The sequence below is a fragment of the Poromitra crassiceps genome, assembly GCF_964638095.1.
Source record: "Poromitra crassiceps genome assembly, chromosome: 3".
Taxonomy (NCBI): Eukaryota; Metazoa; Chordata; class Actinopteri; order Beryciformes; family Melamphaidae; genus Poromitra; species Poromitra crassiceps.
In genome coordinates, this window is record NC_139625.1 from 94479657 (window position 1) to 94500680 (window position 21024).

The 21024-nt window shown below is 44.6% G+C and overlaps 1 protein-coding gene across 1 annotated transcript in view; it reads left to right on the top strand.

Moving 5' to 3' along the window:
* Window positions 1–1870: 1870 nt before the first annotated feature.
* LOC310773453 (stonustoxin subunit beta-like) overlaps window positions 1871–21024 on the top strand; it is a 24504-nt gene continuing 5350 nt past the window's right edge. The window contains exons 1-2 of the mRNA XM_083633337.1: window positions 1871–1913; window positions 2283–2397. Coding sequence (XP_083489463.1) covers window positions 1886–1913; window positions 2283–2397 — 143 coding nt within the window. The 5' untranslated portion in view covers window positions 1871–1885. The remainder of the gene's footprint in view (window positions 1914–2282; window positions 2398–21024) is intronic.

Below are 21024 nucleotides of genomic sequence, written 5' to 3' on the forward strand. Positions count from 1 at the left end.
TTTCACCAATCTAATAGGCTATATTTTTCTAGCTGATGCGTTTAGTACATTATTTTCACTTTGATCTTGCTATAGTGTAGCGTATTTACATGCTTGCAGTATTGAAACTGCAGTTAGATTGGTTTGAGAAGCATAATAATATGGAATAATAGCCTATAATGCAGACAGACAGGCTGGATGAAGGGAGGGGGGGGGGGGGGGCAGAGCGTTTGGCTTTCGTCTGGTTTTGCGGGATCACTGGAATTGGAGCTAAAAAGGCAAGCGTGCGATTCGTTTATTGCACTTATCCAATGAGCATGACGGTGCATAATTTTACGCCTAAAAGCCTGATCTCACCTGATTTGTGGGGGCTTTCAGGTCTCATTGAAGAGGCGGATGGCAGTTGGGTAGAAGCTGTCCCTGTGACGAGAGGTTCCGGTACTGCCACACATCAGTCTTCTGCCATGGGGGAGGACCCTGAAAGGTTTACGTTCTGGATGGGTGGGGTCAGCCATCATTTTGTGAGAGCGCGTTAGCATCCTGGCAGTGTGTAGGCTCCTCTTCAGCACAGTGGATGATGATGCGCTGCATTCTGGACATGTCCTTGCAGGCAGCAGCAGCAGCCAGACGCTGATGGAGAAGGTGAGGATGAACTCGATTGTGGAGGTGTAGAAAAGTGCCAATAAAGCTATAAACTATAATATAACCGTGTAAAAGAGATTTCTTGCCGAACTGGCCCTGCAGCTTGCATACGAAGCTCGCGGCCTCGCCCGCAGCTCGGCTGCTGCATGGCCTCACCTGCTCCATTGGCCTCAGTGATGTCACTCGCTTATATAAGATGATTTATGACATCACTGAAGATGTCACAATAGCTATGACATCATCAATGCCTATGACATCAGCCGTGATGTCATAAGATGAGATCGCTCTTATGACGTCACTATGAAGGGAGCCTGTGAGCAATGTTTGTTCTCTTTGTTTCAATCTTTGTCCCACTGAGGATGTTATAGTCATGGTGACATCATCAGTGATGTCATAAGAGCAGTTGTGATGTCATCAGTGATGCAAAGTTGTGATATCATCAGTGATGTCATAAGAGCACGTGAGCCCGCACAGTGGTCGAGCTGCAGTGCGGGCGATAGGAATTAGCCAAGCCTAGGAATCTATCTATAGAGAGCCAAAGGGAAACGTCGCTTCCTCCTTTCTCCCTGTACCAACACTGAAAAAATATGAATGGCAGTGAACGGAGAATAACGTTACTTTTTTAATCCCGTTTGAATTGTGCCACGGGGGGGCCAACGCTAATTTTGTCAATTTAAAACATAACTTTGCATGTCGAGAAAGTCGCAGTTTGTCGTCAAACGTAGGGGTTAGTTTCATATAAAAACGACATACCTCGTGGAAGCTTGTGGCATGTCGCCGGTCTTCAGCTTTGCCGGTAGAGAAAGTGACATCACTTAGGCGACAGTGTATGTAGTCTTTCTGATTTATCACGTATAGCGCAACAGTTTCACGATTATGTGATCCTGGGTAAAACTGATCCAAATTTGGATATCCTATTTTTTGCTATTCCTGGTTCCTATCGTATATATATATATATATATGTATATATATATATATATATATATATATATATATATATATATATATATATATATATATATATATATATATATTCCTGGAAAGCAAAAAATAGGGTTTCCAAATGCGGATCAGTTTTATCTGGATGAAAGCTTTTGAACAAACCAGCTGGGCGAGTCACCCGTCGGCGCTATAACTCGTCTTCAGGCTAAAACTGTCCTTTTGTCAATCCTGTTTTTATCAGGATCCAGCAGCGGGCAGCAGACTCCCCTGAACCCAGCCGTACGTCCATGAAGAGTGAGCAGTCTACATCCTGCATTCAAAGATGGACAGCAGCACTCTACTGAGCAAAGGTAACAATTGGAAACAGATTAGTTTGTTGTTATCATGACTCTTTAGAAGAGGTATGAAGTCATGAGATATAGAATTGCTCCAGCCCTTCATACTCTTATGCTTTAGTTTCCTCTTTCATAACATCACATTCAGTATCAGAGGAACCAGTCTCAGGCCAGATTTGATTTGGTGCAGTCAGTGTGGTCTTGATCAGACTAACCAACGCACAATCTAGGCAGAAAGCCTTGAGTTGCCACTATGACAGGATATGTGGAAAATAAATATGAGGGGGGGGGGACTCCAGATGGACAGAAAAAGTGACAATATACAATGTTATCTGCATTGTTGTCTGTCTAGAATGAGTATGTATAAAACATTTATGTTTCCAGAGGTCAGTACCACAGGCAGAGAGCAGAGTCTCCAGTACCCAGCTGTCTGTCTGAGTGACTGGTCTAAAGGCAGAGGAGAATACTTCAGTACTGGACCTGGACCCTCAGACACAAAGTAAGAGGATTGTCACAGAGAAATATTTGATAATCTACACTATTGTACTGAAAACTACAGAGCCCAGGAGTGGCCATAGGAAGAGAAAACAAGGGCAAACTCTGCCCAGGACCACGTCTGTCAAAGCAAAGATAGCAAAGGGTGAGATAAAGAACACAACCCCCCAAAATTCAAGTTTAATACAACGTGACCCCCCCCCCCTTTAATTGAGGGTTTTCCAACTTGCATGTTTCTGGTGTGAAGTCAAATATTCTGGGCTGTATGGCTGTTACCCAACATCTTTTTTTTAAATGCAAATATTCTATTGAGGTTTTCCCCGAATCTTCGAATGTCTGCTAAGAAGCAAGTGATGTTTTATGAGTGTTTTTGTTAAATCAACTGTCTTTAATGAATATAACAGCAGTGAAAATAGCATAGACAGTACAGTACAAATCTTTTAGTAGTAGAAACTAGTAAACAGCGACTTCAGTGTTGCAGTATTGCCGCCTACTGGTTTGTACTTTGACGGCAGCTTGTCGGCGGCTTTGGTGAGAGAAATCTCTCTGATTGGCTGGTCAGGGTTAGCGAAATCACTCTGATTGGCTGGTCAGTGAAACAGGAAAGAGGGCACAAAAACGCTCTGCTCATTTTCCAACTTGATCTCATCGGATTATTCCAAAACAGGGATATTTTCACAGGGACATGCCTTTGGGAAAGACCCTCCTCCTGCATGATGTCACCCATTTAGAGCAGTTTCTCCTTCTTTGTCAGCTCCGCCTCTTCCTTTCAGCAAAAGAGCAGACAAGGGCCGACATACGCCCGTGTCATTTGTAACTTCTTATCAGACATAGAATCAGATTAGAAGTAGCTATATTACTAAGCCGTTTAAGTGAGCAAAATGGTCGGCAAACGCTACTTTCTATTTAATGTTTGGTGAATGAGGTCTCAGGCAGGCGCAGGACGTATGTGCTAGCTGCCTGTCAGCTGTCGTGTTTGTGCTGTGTTCAAATGCAACTTTTTGGCCCTGACACAGGAGACGTAAGGTGACGTATCGGTCGGCGTCTCTATACATCTCATCTGCTACAGCCATTGGATTTGTAAATGACCAATCACAGCGGGAGAGAGGGTTAAAAATAGGGAGACTTGCGCGAAAATTGGGAGTGTTGGCAGGTATGGTGTCCAATGCGTGGCCCCTTTGCTTGCTTTATGTAAATCAGTAATTGCCCACCCCTGCTAGGGTGTCTGGGAAACGTAGTTAACCAGTCTACTGACAGTAGCGTGAGTGTATTGTAAACATGGGTGAACGGAGCGATTTCCCCTGTGATGGGCGTGGCCTATTTCATGCAGTGTCTCTATAGTGTTGTGAAATAAATGAATGCATAATAATCGTGAAATGTGGATTTTTCTTCTTCCTCAGACTACGACCGTACGATCAAAATCTATAATCGTTGCATCCCCAGACACATTATACTAATGAATAATCTGAGACACTCCCACCAGAGATATATTTGTGTACACTATAAACACTATAAATGAATACATAGACCATGTGTTGATACATTGTGATGTTTATGATAATGTTGATGTGGCTCTATTTGCATAGCTCTCATACCTCGGGGTACTCATTGACTCCACCTTCTCTTTTAACAGCCAGGTCAAAAAGGTGGTAAACTCCGTAAAATTCAACTTGCACAACTTTAAGCACATCAGAAACAGCATGACCCAAAATGCAGCCAGATCATTTCTGCACTCCATGATGTTCTCTCACATAGAGTAACTGTCTCACCAGCTGCTCGCTCGCCTGCTCTTCCACTCTCAAACCCATCAAATCTCTTTACACGAGAGCTCTGAACATATTAGATAGGAAACCACCATCCCACCACTATTGCATTACATTAGACAAACACAACCTGCTCAGTTTTGACAACGGTATCGCCTTTAAAAGGGCATGTCTGGTTTACAAAACACTGAACAGTCTAGCCCCTCTTTTTGTGTGACTGCTCTGCCCCCATAACGCACTTTATGTTGACGCACTTTATGATTGAGTTTCCTCTCTAGGCACATTTATTTATTTAAATTTCCACTGATGATTGTACTGCTGAATGTACTGCTGTGTAGAACTGTACTGCTCTCAGTCCCTAGTGTAGCTATTGTATTGTATAGATGTATAACTACATCCATGTATTTAACATTTCTATTTTTGTGTCTTAAACTGTACCTGTGTAATTGCACTTTTATTCTTAGATTGTCTTTTTAAATTCTGGCAGGGGGACTGCCAATGGAAACTAGCCTCTGGCTACAAATGGGTACTTTTACACTATACTGTGTTCATTAATGTACATTAACTGTCCCTCTATATCAAATAAAATACATTTAAATTTAAATTTAAATTTAAATACATGTGGTTGAAATATGAACACCATATCTAGTGTCAAAGTAATCTTCTATATAAAGTATCCTATTATTATAAAAGGGATCATGTGGGCAATCTCTGTTCTCTCTCTGTTTAAAATTTTGGCCCACCAGTGTTGTCATAAATCACTGATGATGTCATAAGTGATGTCATCAGTGATGTCACTTGAGCAATTGAGACAACTGATGATGTCATAGTGACATCACTGATGATGTCATCAGTGTCATACATAGGCATTGTGACATAATTGTGACATCACTGATTATGTCATCAGGGACATACACACGAGAGAGGGGGATAGACTGACCAAGAGACAGGAGAGGGAGAGAGACTGAGGGAGAGAGACTCCCTTTTAACTGTTTTAATCTCTAGTTATTTATTATATGTATAGTTATTTATTATTAGTGGCCGGGCCAGCGAAGCGGCAGGGCCACTTATTGTATTTGCCTGTATTATTCTTCTTCCTCCCGGAAGTTCGACTTCCCATGGATGAAAACTAACCAAACTTTGCACAAAGGTCCAGTCCCATGCCAAACGTCTTTGACACAAATTTGGGGCCAATAGTCCTAACGGTGGCACTACAGCGACCGTCTAAAGTTTAAAATTAAAAAATTCATAAAAAATCAGGCATACGTGCTACGGCTTTGCAACTTTCACCGAAATGTGCGCCTAAATGAGGGGAAACCTTTGTACAATGCAACCTATGGCCAATTATGAAGTCTAAATACCGCAAAACTGCAAAAACTGCAAAAACGAATTAAACCCTACTCCTCCCACATTTTTTCTTCAAACGACACCAAACTTCAGCATCTGCATCATTAGACTGTTCTACACAAAAGTATCAAAACAGATTTTCGATCGGTCAAAAATTGAGCTCACAGTGCATCAAAACGTTGAATTCTGGCCCCGTGTATAGCCTAATTACCTTAATTACCTATGGCAATTAGGTTGTATTTCTGATGTCATCAGTCAGTCAAGCAATTGTGATGCCATCACTGATGTCACTCGAGCAATTGTGATGTCATAATAGCTCAAAGCCTTGAGACTTGCCCAGCCACGACCCATTGCTGCGCAGCAGCCACTTTTTTGGCGCGTAATAACTCCCACAATTTCTGCGCCACATAGACATGCCGAACTCAAAACATGCGGCTTATTGAGGACAGGTGTGCTATGACTTTTCTAAGGGTTTGGTCAAGCGGTTTGGCACTTATTTTGAATGGACCCAGACCCGGCCGGGTCCGGGTCGGAACCTCGGGTATTCGGGGGGTCGGGCATATACTTCGCAGCAGCTATAATTATAGTTATTATTATTAGGTCTGAGTTATTATGTAGGTTATCAGTTTCTCTACTATAGGACTTAGTATTCAGGATAGTGTATGCTGCTAGTCCTGAGGACACATTTTGTTTCATGTGGAACATGTAATGACAATAAAGACCCTTGAACCTTGAACCTTGAAATTTTGTGCACCTTGCTCGCCCATTTCTAGGGTCCACACAAGTTTGTGCATGTGCCACTCTCTCCCGTGCCTATCTCTCTCTCTCTCTCTTTCTCCCTCTCTCTCTCCCTCCCTCTCTCTCCCGTGCCTGTCTCTCTCTCTCTCTCCCTCCCCCCTCCCTCCCTCCCCCCGTGTGTGTCCACCATCCTATAATAATCCTATAATAAGAATGCAAAGTGTGTGAGTGAGTGAGCAGAATTGTTAGGCCACAGCGATGTCATTTTACATTCCATCACACTGAATCTCTCAGGAAGCGTAAAGAGCACCCCTGCAGGTGACCTAACCAAGACGCATTTTTAATTAGGTAATTAATAGGGCTGGGAAATGCCAAAACATTTATGGATATACAATATTTCATATCAGCCGATATTAATAATTATTGATCATTTTTAATTACCTATTTACCTACAAGATTCTTTTTTTTAAACTACCTGTACTTTATTTTGAAACACAAATTGAGTGTTGCAGCTTCAAAGTAGCCTACAAGACTAAACAAACCACCACTTGATATGATTGTATCAAGATTGTATTTTTCCCCCCATAACTTTTCCAGGGCCTTAAAATTGTATTTTAAATTTCCATGACTTTTCCTGACTTTTCATGATCGTATGAACCCTGCATATAAAAGCTGCTGCCTGGTACACTTTTTGTGAGGCGAGATAATGATAAAAAAAAAAGGGCGGACCATGATACGTTTTTTTTTCCTTTTTCCAAAAATAAAGTTGAACTAACTTTAATTTAGAGCCATCATAACGATATATCTGTACTGATATTGGCCTCATTTGGCATTAAACGTCATATTGGTATCGGCTTAAATGTTTGCTGATATGAAAAAATATATACACAGAGCATACAAGTTGCTGGTGTGATTTAAAACTAGTGTAATGACATACTTTGTCCAGCAGAGCGCGCCCAACGGCCCAACGGCCCAGCTGCACTCTCTCATCTCACTCACATTCACTCCCTCATGTTGTAAGCAGCAGTGGGCAGCTTTCTTGTGTACAGCGCCCGGGAACCAACTTCAAACATGGTCACTGGTCAGATGATGATCTTCTGCATGTTTTTAATAGGGGTCCATACCAATCTTGTATGGTGCCCCAGGGGAGCACGGGGAGAACAGGCAAACTCCACACAGAAAGGCCCTTTTGACGAGATAGCCCACCTGGGCAGTGTAGGCACTGAGGGCATGGGGGGGGGGGGGGGGGGGGTACACCCTCAGCACCCACAGCATCCCAGGTGGGAATCGAACCCAGGACCTTCTAGCTGTGAAGCGACAGCGCTACCACTGCACCACCGTGCCCCCTAACAGGAAAGAGTGAAAGCTATTACCAAGTACAAGCACTATATTCTCTCATTGCGCTAACTTCTAGTCATTGGAATCCTAGTGAAATCACACAATCTACTCATTTTGCTGCGCCCCCTCATCAAACTGACGTTCGAGTATATAAGACCAGCTGCAGCCAGCAAGGCCCCAAGTCGAGGAGGACGCGTTAGTATATTTCAGCCTTTAGTACTTCTCAATGAGTCAGTGAAGCTCAACCAACACCTCAAACAACACACGCAGTGCAACACCACCGCTGTTACTGACTGTTGACTGGCAGCATTGAACCAGCTATTACTGTTTGTAATTGTTGACATTAACGTCACATTAACAGGGAAATACTGGTAAACACCATGTTTTGATCATCAAGAAGAAGAAAACACGTTTCTCATTGGAGTTCAATCTATTGAAATATGATGATAGCTGAGTAGAGAATAGAGGAGAGAATTGCAGCTGGCTAGCAGTGGTGGAATGTGATGTAACGTTACATTTACTCAAGTCTCTCCCCAGACTCAAATATTACGTTGAATCGCTGCGCTCCACATACTACATAAGTGAGTCTGCCAGTTCACAGCCACTGCTGGTTTTGAAGGCGGGTTGAAATTGAATGAGTGACAGGTCGTAGCACCGATGAGAGAGCAGTTCGAAGAATGGGCTGCGCCTCCCTGATCGCAAAGTCGTTACTGATTGGAGAGGACTGAATCCATCACTGGCATATGACTGGCCAAGTGAACGGTTCCCTCCCATAACCAGCCCTCTGAGGGAAAGTGTCCCAGACCCAGAGAGAGCTCTGCAGCATGCAGTAACGTAGTGTATCAGACCCAGAGAGAGCTCTGCAGCAGCATGCAGCAACGTAGTGTATCAGACCCAGAGAGAGATCTGCAGCATGCAGTAACGTAGTGTATCAGACCCAGAGAGAGATCTGCAGCATGCAGTAACGTAGTGTATCAGCGTAAGAACTCTCATGGGTCTGGCGTCGAGACTACATTTACTCAAGTAGGCTACTGTACTGTAGGCTACTGTAGTGTAGTCTACTGTACTGTACTGTAGGCTACTGTACTGTAGGCTACTGTACTGGACTGTAAGCTACTGTACTGTAATAATAATAATACATTTATCTTATATAGCGCTTTTCTAAATACTCAAAGTCGCTTTACAGAACACACATAATTAAATACTTTAATTTGATACATTCATGAAAGGTGTGGATAGTAGGGTGGAGTGAGGTTAGGAGGAGAAGGCTACTGTAGTGTAGGCTACTGTACTGTAGGCTACTGTACTGTAGGCTACTGTACTGTAGGCTACTGTACTGCAGGCTACTGTACTGTGCAAGATGCAGGTAGAAACAGCAGTTTTTCTGTTGAGAGTAAACAGAGCAGACCTGACTCTATTCTTACCAGCATCATCTGGGCCATTTCAGGAGCTTGCTGCTGAAAAGTTTGGCGTTGCGATATTTGCGCATATCCAACACCCTGATATCAAGGTTTTTCATATTAAAAGTATTGCTACGTTAGGCCAGAGTCAGAGTTGTACGAGTTGCATCATCTCCATTCACTCCAATGGACTTTTATTTTTATTTAATTTTTTACCTCACAAGCATTTTGGACTTCCGTGGGCACCACTCTCTTTAAAAAAATCACTCTGGCTTAGGCATGTTTCTCATCTCCTCCCGATCAGAAATGTGGACTTTTCTTTTCGCATGCCAGAGATGATGGATTATATGATTACAGTACATCGCCTCTTCTAGGACTTCTAGCACACATCAGCTGACCACAAACAGGCAACATGTGTCACAAACTGCAGTAAAAACCCTGATTGAGACCCATATTCCGAATGCGCTGTATACATGATCAAAGAATCCTCCTAAAACCTGAATAATACTGGACTATCCCACGTCTTAATCTGAAAATGCTAAATTCGGAAAAAGGCCACATTCGGAAAATGCAACTGGAATAAGACTTTATCCGTCTTTTTGCCCTACTGAGCAGTTGTGGAAAGTCCATCTTTATATCCGGTCCGATCCCCACGCTTGGCCGCTCTGCTGCGAGGTTCAGTCGCATTCTCAGTCTGCACACCTGGCTTCAATCCAAGTGCAATAGCCTTCACATCAACTTCATCCATAACTTCAACTTATTTTGGGAACGCCCCTCCCTGTTCTCTGATGATGGTCTGCATCCAAACTCTATAGGCTCTTACATGCTTGCGGCTAACATTCGCCACTCTGTCCTGTCGGCTTCTCTCAGATGACCACTACTGTCCCTGCCCTCCCCCCGCTCTTCTTCGCTCCCTCTCTTGCCCACTAGTACACCTTCAATTACATCTCCCCATCCCTTGAGCTCCCCCTATCGACCGGGAGTGGAACTTCTCTCCATCCTTCCCGAAGCTTCTATTTCAGATCATTTATCTACCACTATTCACACAGCCTCTAGCAATACAATTTTCTGCAAATCTGTTAACCGCAATTCCAATATCCCTATCCTCATTAATCATAGACCTCATCACCCCTCTTCTTCACGTATAAATTACAATGCCAAAATCATCAACTCTCTCAGTAGAAACCCAGTCAATTACTCATTCCCCCAACCTTCCATTTCACCTCTCTCTGTCACTGCTGGTCTCTGGAACTGCCAATCTGCTATTAAGAAAACTGACTTCATCACAGCCCTCGCCACTTCACAGTCACTCCTCTTCCTCGCCCTTACAGAAACATGGATCATCCCTGAAAACACTTCAACCCCCGCAGCCCTCTCTGATGCCTTTTCCTTCTCTCACACTCCCAGAGCCTCTGGCCGTGGTGGTGGCACTGTTATCCTAATTTCACCCAAATGGTCTTTCACGGTTTCTCCTCTTCCTCACCTTCCTCTATCCTCTTTTGAATTTCACTCTGTCTCTGTTTCTTTCCCAGTTAAACTCAACATTATCATCATTTATCGTCCCCCCGGTCCACTTGAAGCTCTCTATGATGAGCTGGATTCACTCCTCTCCCTCTTCCCTCCGGATGGCACGTCCCTCGTCCTGCTGGGAGACTTCAATCTCCCGTCTGCCTCTGTTCACTCCCCTCTCTTTCTAAACTTCCTCTCTTCTTTTGACCTCTCCCTCTCTCCTTCTCCGCCCACTCACAAAGCGGGGAACCTCCTCGACCTCGTTTTCACCCATGCTTGCACCTCTTCCAACCTCACAGTCACTCCCCTCCCTGTCTCCGATCACCACTTCATAACCTTCTCCCTTCCCATTCCCCTCCCTATACTCCCCCCTCCCCCCACTCACATCATCACCACCCGTCGCAATATAAAAACCCTCTCACCCTCTGCCCTCTCCTCTGCTGTCCTCTCTCTCCTCCCTTCTGCTGAACATTTCTCTTCTCTTTCCACTGACGATGCTGCCACCAGTCTCCTCTCATCTCTCTCCTCTGCTCTTGATTCCCTCTGTCCACTCACCTCCAAACCTGCTCGACCCTGTCCCCCTGCACCTTGGCTGTCCGAGGCTCTGCGAGCTCGCCGGACAGAGCTTCGGGCAGCCGAAAGAAAATGGATCAAGTCTCACAACCCCTCTGACCTCTCCGCCTATCACCTCATTCTATCCAACTTCACCACTACTGTCTCCTCCGCTAAGTCTGCCTTTTTCATTTCCCAAATTCAGTCCTCTGCCTCCAACCCCAGTAAACTCTTCTCTACTTTTTCCTCTCTCCTTAATCCTCCCGCCCCTCCTCCTCCCTCCTCCCTTTCTGCTGATGACTTCATGTCCTTCTTCATCAAAAAAATCCATGACATCAGTTCTTCATTCCCTCCCCCAGCAACCAACAACAGCACTTCCAATCTCTACCCTGGTTCCCCGTCCCCCACTACAACTCTTTCCTCTTTCTCACCCCTTTCCTCCGATGCTATCCTTAAACTTCTCTCATCTAATCGTGCAACCTCCTGTCCCCTGGATCCCATCCCCTCTTCTCTTCTTCAAACCATTTCCCCTGATCTATCCCCCTTCCTCACTTCATTTATCAATTCCTCACTGTCCTCCGGCACCGTCCCTCCTCCTCTTAAAACTGCCATAGTCAAACCTCTCCTCAAAAAACCCTCCCTTGACCACTCCTCCGTCCAAAACTACCGTCCAGTATCTCTCCTTTCATTTATTTCCAAAACCCTTGAACGTACAGTTTCTGAACAACTCTCCCTCCATCTCTCTCAAAATAACCTCCTGGATCCCCTTCAATCTGGCTTTAAACCAGCCCACTCCACTGAGACCGCCCTCCTCTCCGTCACACATGCCCTTCACTCTGCTCAAGCTGCTTCCCTCTCCTCTGTTCTTGTCCTCCTTGATCTATCTGCTGCCTTTGATACTGTAAACCACCACATCCTTCTCTCCACTCTCTCTGATCTGGGTATTTCTGGTGCTGCACTCTCCTGGTTCACCTCTTATCTCTCCAATCGCACATTTCAAGTTCTTTGGCGGGGTTCCCTTTCTAAATCTTGCACTATGAACACGGGTGTCCCCCAGGGTTCAGTCCTCGGTCCCCTTCTTTTTCTGCTCTATATTAGGTCCCTGGGTCACGTAATCTCTTCTCACGGGTTCTCTTATCACTGCTACGCTGACGACACTCAGCTTTTTCTCTCTTTTCCCCCTTCCGACACACAGATTGAAACACGTCTTGCCGCTTGCCTCAAAGACATCCTCTCCTGGATGACAGACCATCATCTCAAACTGAACCTCAGCAAAACTGAATTACTTTTCATCCCCGGAAAAAACTGCCCCCTCACTGACCTCTCCATCACCATCGACAATACCACAGTTCTTCCCTCTCAATTTGTTAAAAACCTTGGTGTACTTATCGACAACCAGCTATCTAACTCACCCTCAATTACAGCCATCGCCCGCTCCTGTAGATTCTCTTTATACAACATCAGAAAAATCTGTAAGTTCCTCACCACCGAGGCAACACAACTCTTGGTCCAGGCTCTTGTCCTCCCCCGCCTGGACTATTGTAATGTCCTCCTGGCGGGGTTACCCGCATCTGCCATCCAGCCCCTCCAACTCATCCAAAACTCTGCTGCCCGTCTGATCTTCAACCTCCCTAAATTCTCCCATGTCACCCCTCTTTTCCGTCAACTTCATTGGCTCCCTGTCCTTGCACGCATCAAGTTCAAGACCTTGGTTTTGGCCTTCAGGGCAGTCCACCGATCAGCCCCCCTTTATTTACAATCCCTCGTCACCTTCCAAACACCTCACCGCTCCCTCCACTCCTTCACCTCCACCGCTCGCCTCGCCCCTCCACCACTTCTGACGCCTGGTAGTCGTCTGTCCCGTTCCCGCCTGTTCTCCGCTCTGGCTCCACAATGGTGGAATGAGCTTCCCCCTTCGGTCGTGCTGGCCGAAACACTTCCTATTTTCCGCCGGAGGTTAAAAACCCACCTCTTTGGACTACACCTGGGTCCTCCTTAAGGGTTAATGCTATTGTTACATTTCACATTTCACTGCTTCATTTGTTGTTTTTAACTTATCTTAATGTTTACATTTGACTCTTACCTATGTTTCTCTCTTTAATTTGTTCTTATCTGATATGTTTATAAATTGTAATTGTGTAACTTGTAAGTCGCTTTGGATAAAAGCGTCTGCTAAATGAAATAAAGTAAAAAGTAAAGTAAATATGCTGTTTACATGAGCCTTATCAAATTCAGAATAGTGTCATTTTCCGAATAATAGTGGAATATTGTGTGCATGTGTGACATGAACCTGTTAGCGTACCACAAGCTATCCTGAAATCAGTTGTGTGGTTGCCGTAAAACATCAAACACAGGGCTTCAATTGAATGAAGACAGACAGAGGCTTGTGTATCAAAAGTAAGATATTAATTTATTTGTACTAGTAAGCAATTAAAATGCACCCATATAGAATTGGGGGTGTCTGGCAACATGAACCAGGGGCAGCATGAACAATAAATAAATGCCTAAATAAAACGGTCCGTTCTAAACAGTGAGGTCAGTGAGTATCCTCTCAATCAGCAACACATGAAATAGTAGCGATGGCACACAGGCATAAAGGTGGCACACTCACTATGAGTAATAGACACACTCAAGGAGGTAACACCCTCAAACACTCTGTGAAGTTCAAATGGGACTCAGGTACAAACCACTACAAGCAAGTCAGAGATTCAAAAGACACTAAGGAACGCCACAATCAAGGCCAAACGCACACCAGTATTGTGCACCTTACTTTATGCCTGGGCCAACCAATTGCAAGACTCACTGGCTGAGAAGTGGACGAACCTCATGCCTCCGCAACTGACAGGAAGTCAGGTGACCTCCGCAGCGGAAGTTCATCTTTTTTTAATCTTTATTGACATATTGAAGTTAAACAGACACACAACGAACATAAATGCAACTTTGCCAATGAAGTAGCCTACATGACGTCGGTACATGACGTCGGTAATATCAACATGAATAAGAAGAACTTCCGCTGCGGAGGTCACGTGACTTCCTGTCAGTTGCGGAGGCGTGAGGTCCGCCTAGCGGCTGCAGCCAGACCCTCCTCACCAATTGACTCTGGTCAAAGCTGAGGGAGAACAGCACTTGAACAATGATACACATTCAGTGAATATAAAATACTCTGGACTGGCCCCTGTCCTACAGAGGTGGTGGAATTAGATTATTTTAGAGTCAGCGTGACTCTTTTAGAGTCAGCGTGGCCCATAAACAGCAGCTTGTTGTCTCTATGAAATATATGGCACAATCAGCTCCCCATACTCTCTAAACAAAATGGCACCTCCCACTGGAATTATTTGTCAACTCTGCTTCTACTGGTCAGTTCATCTGCCAGTCAAGACAAACATACACCTTGTATCTGGTTCACACCAGCAGCCACCTGCTTCCCTAGGCAGCTTTAGGATCATGGAGGCTTCCTCAATTTGCTCCACCCCTATTTATGCCTTCTACAGGTTCTAGTGCCCTGCTGCCATTGGCTCTCTGTGTGCAGAGTCGTAGTGACCCTCCCACACATGTAAACATAGTCAGTGTTACTGTGTGTCTTCAGAGTCAGTGACCCTCCCACACATGTAAACATAGTCAGTGTTACTGTGTGTCTGCAGAGTCGTAGTGACCCTCCCACACATGTAAACATAGTGAGTGTTACTGTGTGTCTTCAGAGTCGTAGTGACCCTCCCACACATGTAAACATAGTCAGTGTTACTGTGTGTCTTCAGAGTCATAGTGACCCTCCCACACATGTAAACATAGTGAGTGTTACTGTGTGTCTGCAGAGTCATAGTGACCCTCCCACACATGTAAACATAGTGAGTGTTACTGTGTGTCTGCAGAGTCGTAGTGACCCTCCCACACATGTAAACATAGTGAGTGTTACTGTGTGTCTGCAGAGTCGTAGTGACCCTCCCACACATGTAAACATAGTGAGTGTTACTGTGTGTCTGCAGAGTCGTAGTGACCCTCCCACACATGTAAACATAGTGAGTGTTACTGTGTGTCTTCAGAGTCGTAGTTACCCTCCCACACATGTAAACATAGTGAGTGTTCTGTGTGTCTGCAGAGTCGTAATGACCCTCCCACACATGTAAACATAGTGAGTGTTCTGTGTGTCTGCAGATTCATAGTGACCCTCCCACACATGTAAACATAGGCAGTGTTACTGTGTGTCTTCAGAGTCGTAGTGACCCTCCCACACATGTAAACATAGTGAATGTTACTGTGTGTCTTCAGAGTCGTACTAGTGACCCTCCCACACATGTAAACATAGTGAGTGTTACTGTGTGTCTTCAGAGTCGTAGTGACCCTCCCACACATGTAAACATAGTCAGTGTTACTGTGTGTCTTCAGAGTCATAGTGACCCTCCCACACATGTAAACATAGTGAGTGTTACTGTGTGTCTGCAGAGTCATAGTGACCCTCCCACACATGTAAACATAGTGAGTGTTACTGTGTGTCTGCAGAGTCGTAGTGACCCTCCCACACATGTAAACATAGTGAGTGTTACTGTGTGTCTGCAGAGTCGTAGTGACCCTCCCACACATGTAAACATAGTGAGTGTTACTGTGTGTCTGCAGAGTCGTAGTGACCCTCCCACACATGTAAACATAGTGAGTGTTACTGTGTGTCTTCAGAGTCGTAGTTACCCTCCCACACATGTAAACATAGTGAGTGTTCTGTGTGTCTGCAGAGTCGTAATGACCCTCCCACACATGTAAACATAGTGAGTGTTCTGTGTGTCTGCAGATTCATAGTGACCCTCCCACACATGTAAACATAGGCAGTGTTACTGTGTGTCTTCAGAGTCGTAGTGACCCTCCCACACATGTAAACATAGTGAATGTTACTGTGTGTCTTCAGAGTCGTACTAGTGACCCTCCCACACATGTAAACATAGTGAGTGTTACTGTGTGTCTTCAGAGTCGTACTAGTGACCCTCCCACACATGTAAACATAGTGAGTGTTACTGTGTGTCTTCAGAGTCGTAGTGACCCTCCCACACATCTAAACATAGTGAGTGTTACTGTGTGTCTTCAGAGTCGTAGTGACCCTCCCACACATGTAAACATAGTCAGTGTTACTGTGTGTCTGCAGAGTCGTAGTGACCCTCCCACACATGTAAACATAGTGTTACTGTGTGTCTGCAGAGTCGTAGTGACCCTCCCACACATGTGAACATAGTGAGTGTTACTGTGTGTCTGCAGAGTCGTAGTTACCCTCCCACACATGTAAACATAGTGAGTGTTACTGTGTGTCTTCAGAGTCGTAGTGACCCTCCCACACATGTAAACATAGTGAGTGTTACTGTGTGTCTTCAGAGTCGTAGTGACCCTCCCACACATGTAAAGATAGTGAGTGTTACTGTGTGTCTTCAGAGTCGTAGTGACCCTCCCACACATGTAAACATAGTGAGTGTTACTGTGTGTCTTCAGAGTCGTACTAGTGACCCTCCCACACATGTAAACATAGTGAGTGTTACTGTGTGTCTTCAGAGTCGTAGTGACCCTCCCACACATGTAAACATAGTGAGTGTTACTGTGTGTCTTCAGAGTCGTAGTGACCCTCCCACACATGTAAACATAGTCAGTGTTACTGTGTGTCTGCAGAGTCGTAGTGACCCTCCCACACATGTAAACATAGTGAGTGTTACTGTGTGTCTGCAGAGTCGTAGTGACCCTCCCACACATGTAAACATAGTGAGTGTTACTGTGTGTCTTCAGAGTCGTAGTGACCCTCCCACACATTTAAACATAGTGAGTGTTACTGTGTGTCTTCAGAGTCGTAGTGACCCTCCCACACATGTAAACATAGTGAGTGTTACTGTGTGTCTTCAGAGTCGTAGTGACCCTCCCACACATGTAAACATAGTGAGTGTTACTGTGTGTCTTCAGAGTCGTAGTGACCCTCCCACACATGTAAACATAGTGAGTGTTACTGTGTGTCTTCAGAGTCGTAGTGACCCTCCCACACATGTAAACATAGTGAGTGTTCTGTGTGTCTTCAGAGTCGTAGTGACCCTCCTACACATGTAAACATAGTGAGTGTTACTGTGTGTCTTCAGAGTCGTAGTGACCCTCCCACACATGTAAACATAGTGAGTGTTACTGTGTGTCTTCAGAGTCGTAGTGACCCTCCCACACATGTAAACATAGTGAGTGTTACTGTGTGTCTTCAGAGGAAATCCCTCCTAAAACTAAATTCACCTTATGAGCCAGGACAGATCAAACAGTATCTATATAAACACACAGCAGTTTCTCTCCCACAGCTACAAATGGGACAGAATGAGTTGAATGGGACAGTTTACAGATATGGAGCCTAACATCTCAACTTTTACCACTGCTTCATTGTTCTGCCTACAAACTTCTTCCACTAAAATACAGCACAGGAGGCCATGGCCAAGCTAACAATGTGAACCAATTCTAACCACAGTTATCACATTATTAGATGGAAAGGTGCTTGGTGCATTAACGTTACTTGTACAGCGAATTTACCAAAAACTATCAACGATTTCGGACATCTATTTGATATGATTTTGTCCCTTTTTGTTGTTGTTGTTGTTGTTGTTGTTGTTGTTGTTGTTGTTGTTTTTTGTTGCTTGTAGGGGTTTTATCACCAGGGTTGCCACTCCTTTGTAATGATAGATTTGAATGATAGTTCAAATCAGAGATGCACTTATGTATGTATGTATGTATGTATGTATGTATGTATGTATTAATTAATGTATTAATTTATTAATAATTAATTTATTTGTTTATTTATGTATGTATGCACTTATGCATATATTTATATAAATTGCAGTGGTACTTTGATTATTAAATGTGATACAGCAGAGGGAAATCGCAAACCTTAACCTCATATGTTATTTATATTGTTTGGAATGAGTTAAAGACACTATATGAAGCCATGGACCTGTTAAACTAAGGCCCATGCATGTTGCTCTCTGCAAAGTGCAAACTTCCTGTTACTGCATCCTTCCTGTGTGGTGGCTGCTTGGTGGGCTACTCTTCTTTTTTTAGACTTCACACTAGTTGTTTTTATGTCCGTGTCTTTTAGACAGCAGGAAATACATGAGTGTTCCTTCACATTCAACAGATGTGCAAGAGATGAAGATACAGACACAGCTTTCTGTGTTAAAGGCTAACTCCTTGATCCAAATAGGAGTATATAGGCTCACCACAGAAAGACAGAAGAGACGAATGGATTTTAGTTTCAGATCATGAAGTATGTGCTTTGTGTTTCATTAATGTGACTTAAAAGCCTGCATTTGAATATGTCTGGTTGGTGAAAGTAGAAACAATAGCTTTAATAAACAGGAGGCACTTCATATAAAAACACATGGTAGTCTGTATTTAATACACAGGAGGCACTTCATACAAAAACACATGGTCGTCTGTATTTAATACACAGGAGGCACTTCATATAAAAACACATGGTCGTCTGTATTTAATACACAGGAGGCACTTCATATAAAAACACATGCTAGTCTGTATTTAATACACAGGAGGCACTTCATACAAAAACACATGGTCATCTGTATTTAATAAACAGGAGGCACTTCATATAAAAACACATGGTCGTCTGTATTTAATACACAGGAGGCACTTCATATAAAAACACATGGTCGTCTGTAGAAGACAAGCTCATTAAACAGAGCGTGTGTGGAGCCATGAGAAACTCTGTTTGGCTGCTGACCTGCAGCTCAGAGGCCCTGACACTGTCTGTCTGTCTGACAGAGGCTACTGAGACATGACAGGGTAGGCCTGAGAGCACTGAGGCCAGAGGCTACTGAGACATGACAGGGTAGGCCTGAGAGCACTGGAGCCAGAGGCTGCTGAGACATGACAGGGTAGGCCTGAGAGCACTGAGGCCAGAGGCTACTGAGACATGACAGGGTAGGCCTGAGAGCACTGAGGCCAGAGGCTGCTGAGACATGACAGGGTAGGCCTGAGAGCACTGGAGCCAGAGGCTACTGAGACATGACAGGGTAGGCCTGAGAGCACTGAGGCCAGAGGCTACTGAGACATGACAGGGTAGGCCTGAGAGCACTGGAGCCAGAGGCTGCTGAGACATGACAGGGTAGGCCTGAGAGCACTGGGCCAGAGGCTACTGAGACATGACAGGTAGGCCTGAGAGCACTGAGGCCAGAGGCTACTGAGACATGACAGGGTAGGCCTGAGAGCACTGAGGCCAGAGGCTGCTGAGACATGACAGGGTAGGCCTGAGAACACTGGAGCCAGAGGCTACTGAGACATGACAGGGTAGGCCTGAGAGCACTGAGGCCAGAGGCTACTGAGACATGACAGGGTAGGCCTGAGAGCACTGGAGCCAGAGGCTGCTGAGACATGACAGGGTAGGCCTGAGAGCACTGAGGCCAGAGGCTACTGAGACATGACAGGGTAGGCCTGAGAGCACTAAGGGCCAGAGGCTGCTGAGACATGACAGGGTAGGCCTGAGAACACTGGAGCCAGAGGCTACTGAGACATGACAGGGTAGGCCTGAGAACACTGGAGCCAGAGGCTACTGAGACATGACAGGGTAGGCCTGAGAGCACTGGAGCCAGAGGCTCCTGAGACATGACAGGGTAGACCTGAGAGCACTGGAGCCAGAGGCTGCTGAGACATGACCAGTGTTGGGCAAGTTACTTTCAAAATGTAATATACTACATATTACTAGTTACTTTCATTTGAAAGTAATACGTTACTTTACAATATTACTTTCTGTGTAGAGTAACTCGTTACTTATTTCACTACTTTTGCATTACTTTCACCAAAACAACAGCAGCAGCAGAATGAGAACCATCCTGAAAAATAATTTCAACCTCCTTGAAGTCAGTGTAAACAATCCAAAATTCTAAATGTTATTATTTTCCTTTGTTATTGTCATCTAGAGTGGTTATTTGCATAAAAACAACACAGTTTGATTAGGAAATGATTGTATATTTTTTAAATATGTGCTTTGATTTAATAAAATGTAACTCAACTTGTAACTTGAGTTACTTCACAAAGTAACTGGTATAATATTACTGAAATTCTATAAGTAATAAGTTATATTACTGAGTTACTGCATGCTAAAAGTAATATATTACATGTCATATGTTACTTTTGTAATGAGTTACCCCCAACACTGGACATGACAGGGTGGCCTGAGAGCACTGGGGTCAGAGGTCCAGGGTCAATTGTGTTGAGGAATACGTCTTATTGATTTTCTTTATTATTTATTATTTGTTTTATTTATTACATTGCACATTACAGTCAATCAACAAGCAATCCAACAACAACAACAACAGTCAATATGAGTAAAATAGATGAATATGATCTGATGGGGTGTCACTGGATTTCCCTCAGGTTGGCAAGAGGCCAGATGTTTAGTTGCAATAGCAGTTTTTTCTCCACCTAACAGGTATTTGAGTTTATCTGATTGTGTTTCAAATTCTTGATATTTGTGTAGAATTTGGGGGAACAATAGTGCTCTGATTATTTCTCTGTGTATATTTTTCGGCAGTGTAGTAAAAACTGTCTCTCCACGGTTGGGTGTGTGCACCATGAACACAGCCTGTCCTCCCTGGGTAGCCAGGTCTGTCTGTGTCCACTCAGTCTGTATTACTGGTCTCCGGGTCCAGGCTGTGTCCACTCAGTCTGTCTCACCGGTCTCCAGGGCCAGGCTGTGTCCACTCAGTCTGTCTCACCGGTCTCCAGGGCCAGGCTGTGTCCACTCAGTCTGTCTCACCGGTCTCCAGGGCCAGGCTGTGTCCACTCAGTCTGTCTCACCAGTCTCCAGGGCCAGGCTGTGTCCACTCAGTCTGTCTCACTGGTCTCCAGAGCCAGGCTGTGTCCACTCAGTCTGTCTCACCGGTCTCTAGGGCCAGGCTGTGTCCACTCAGTCTGTATCACCGGTCTCTAAGCCAGGCTGCATGTGTCCACTCAGTCTGTCTCACTGGTCTCCAGGGCCAG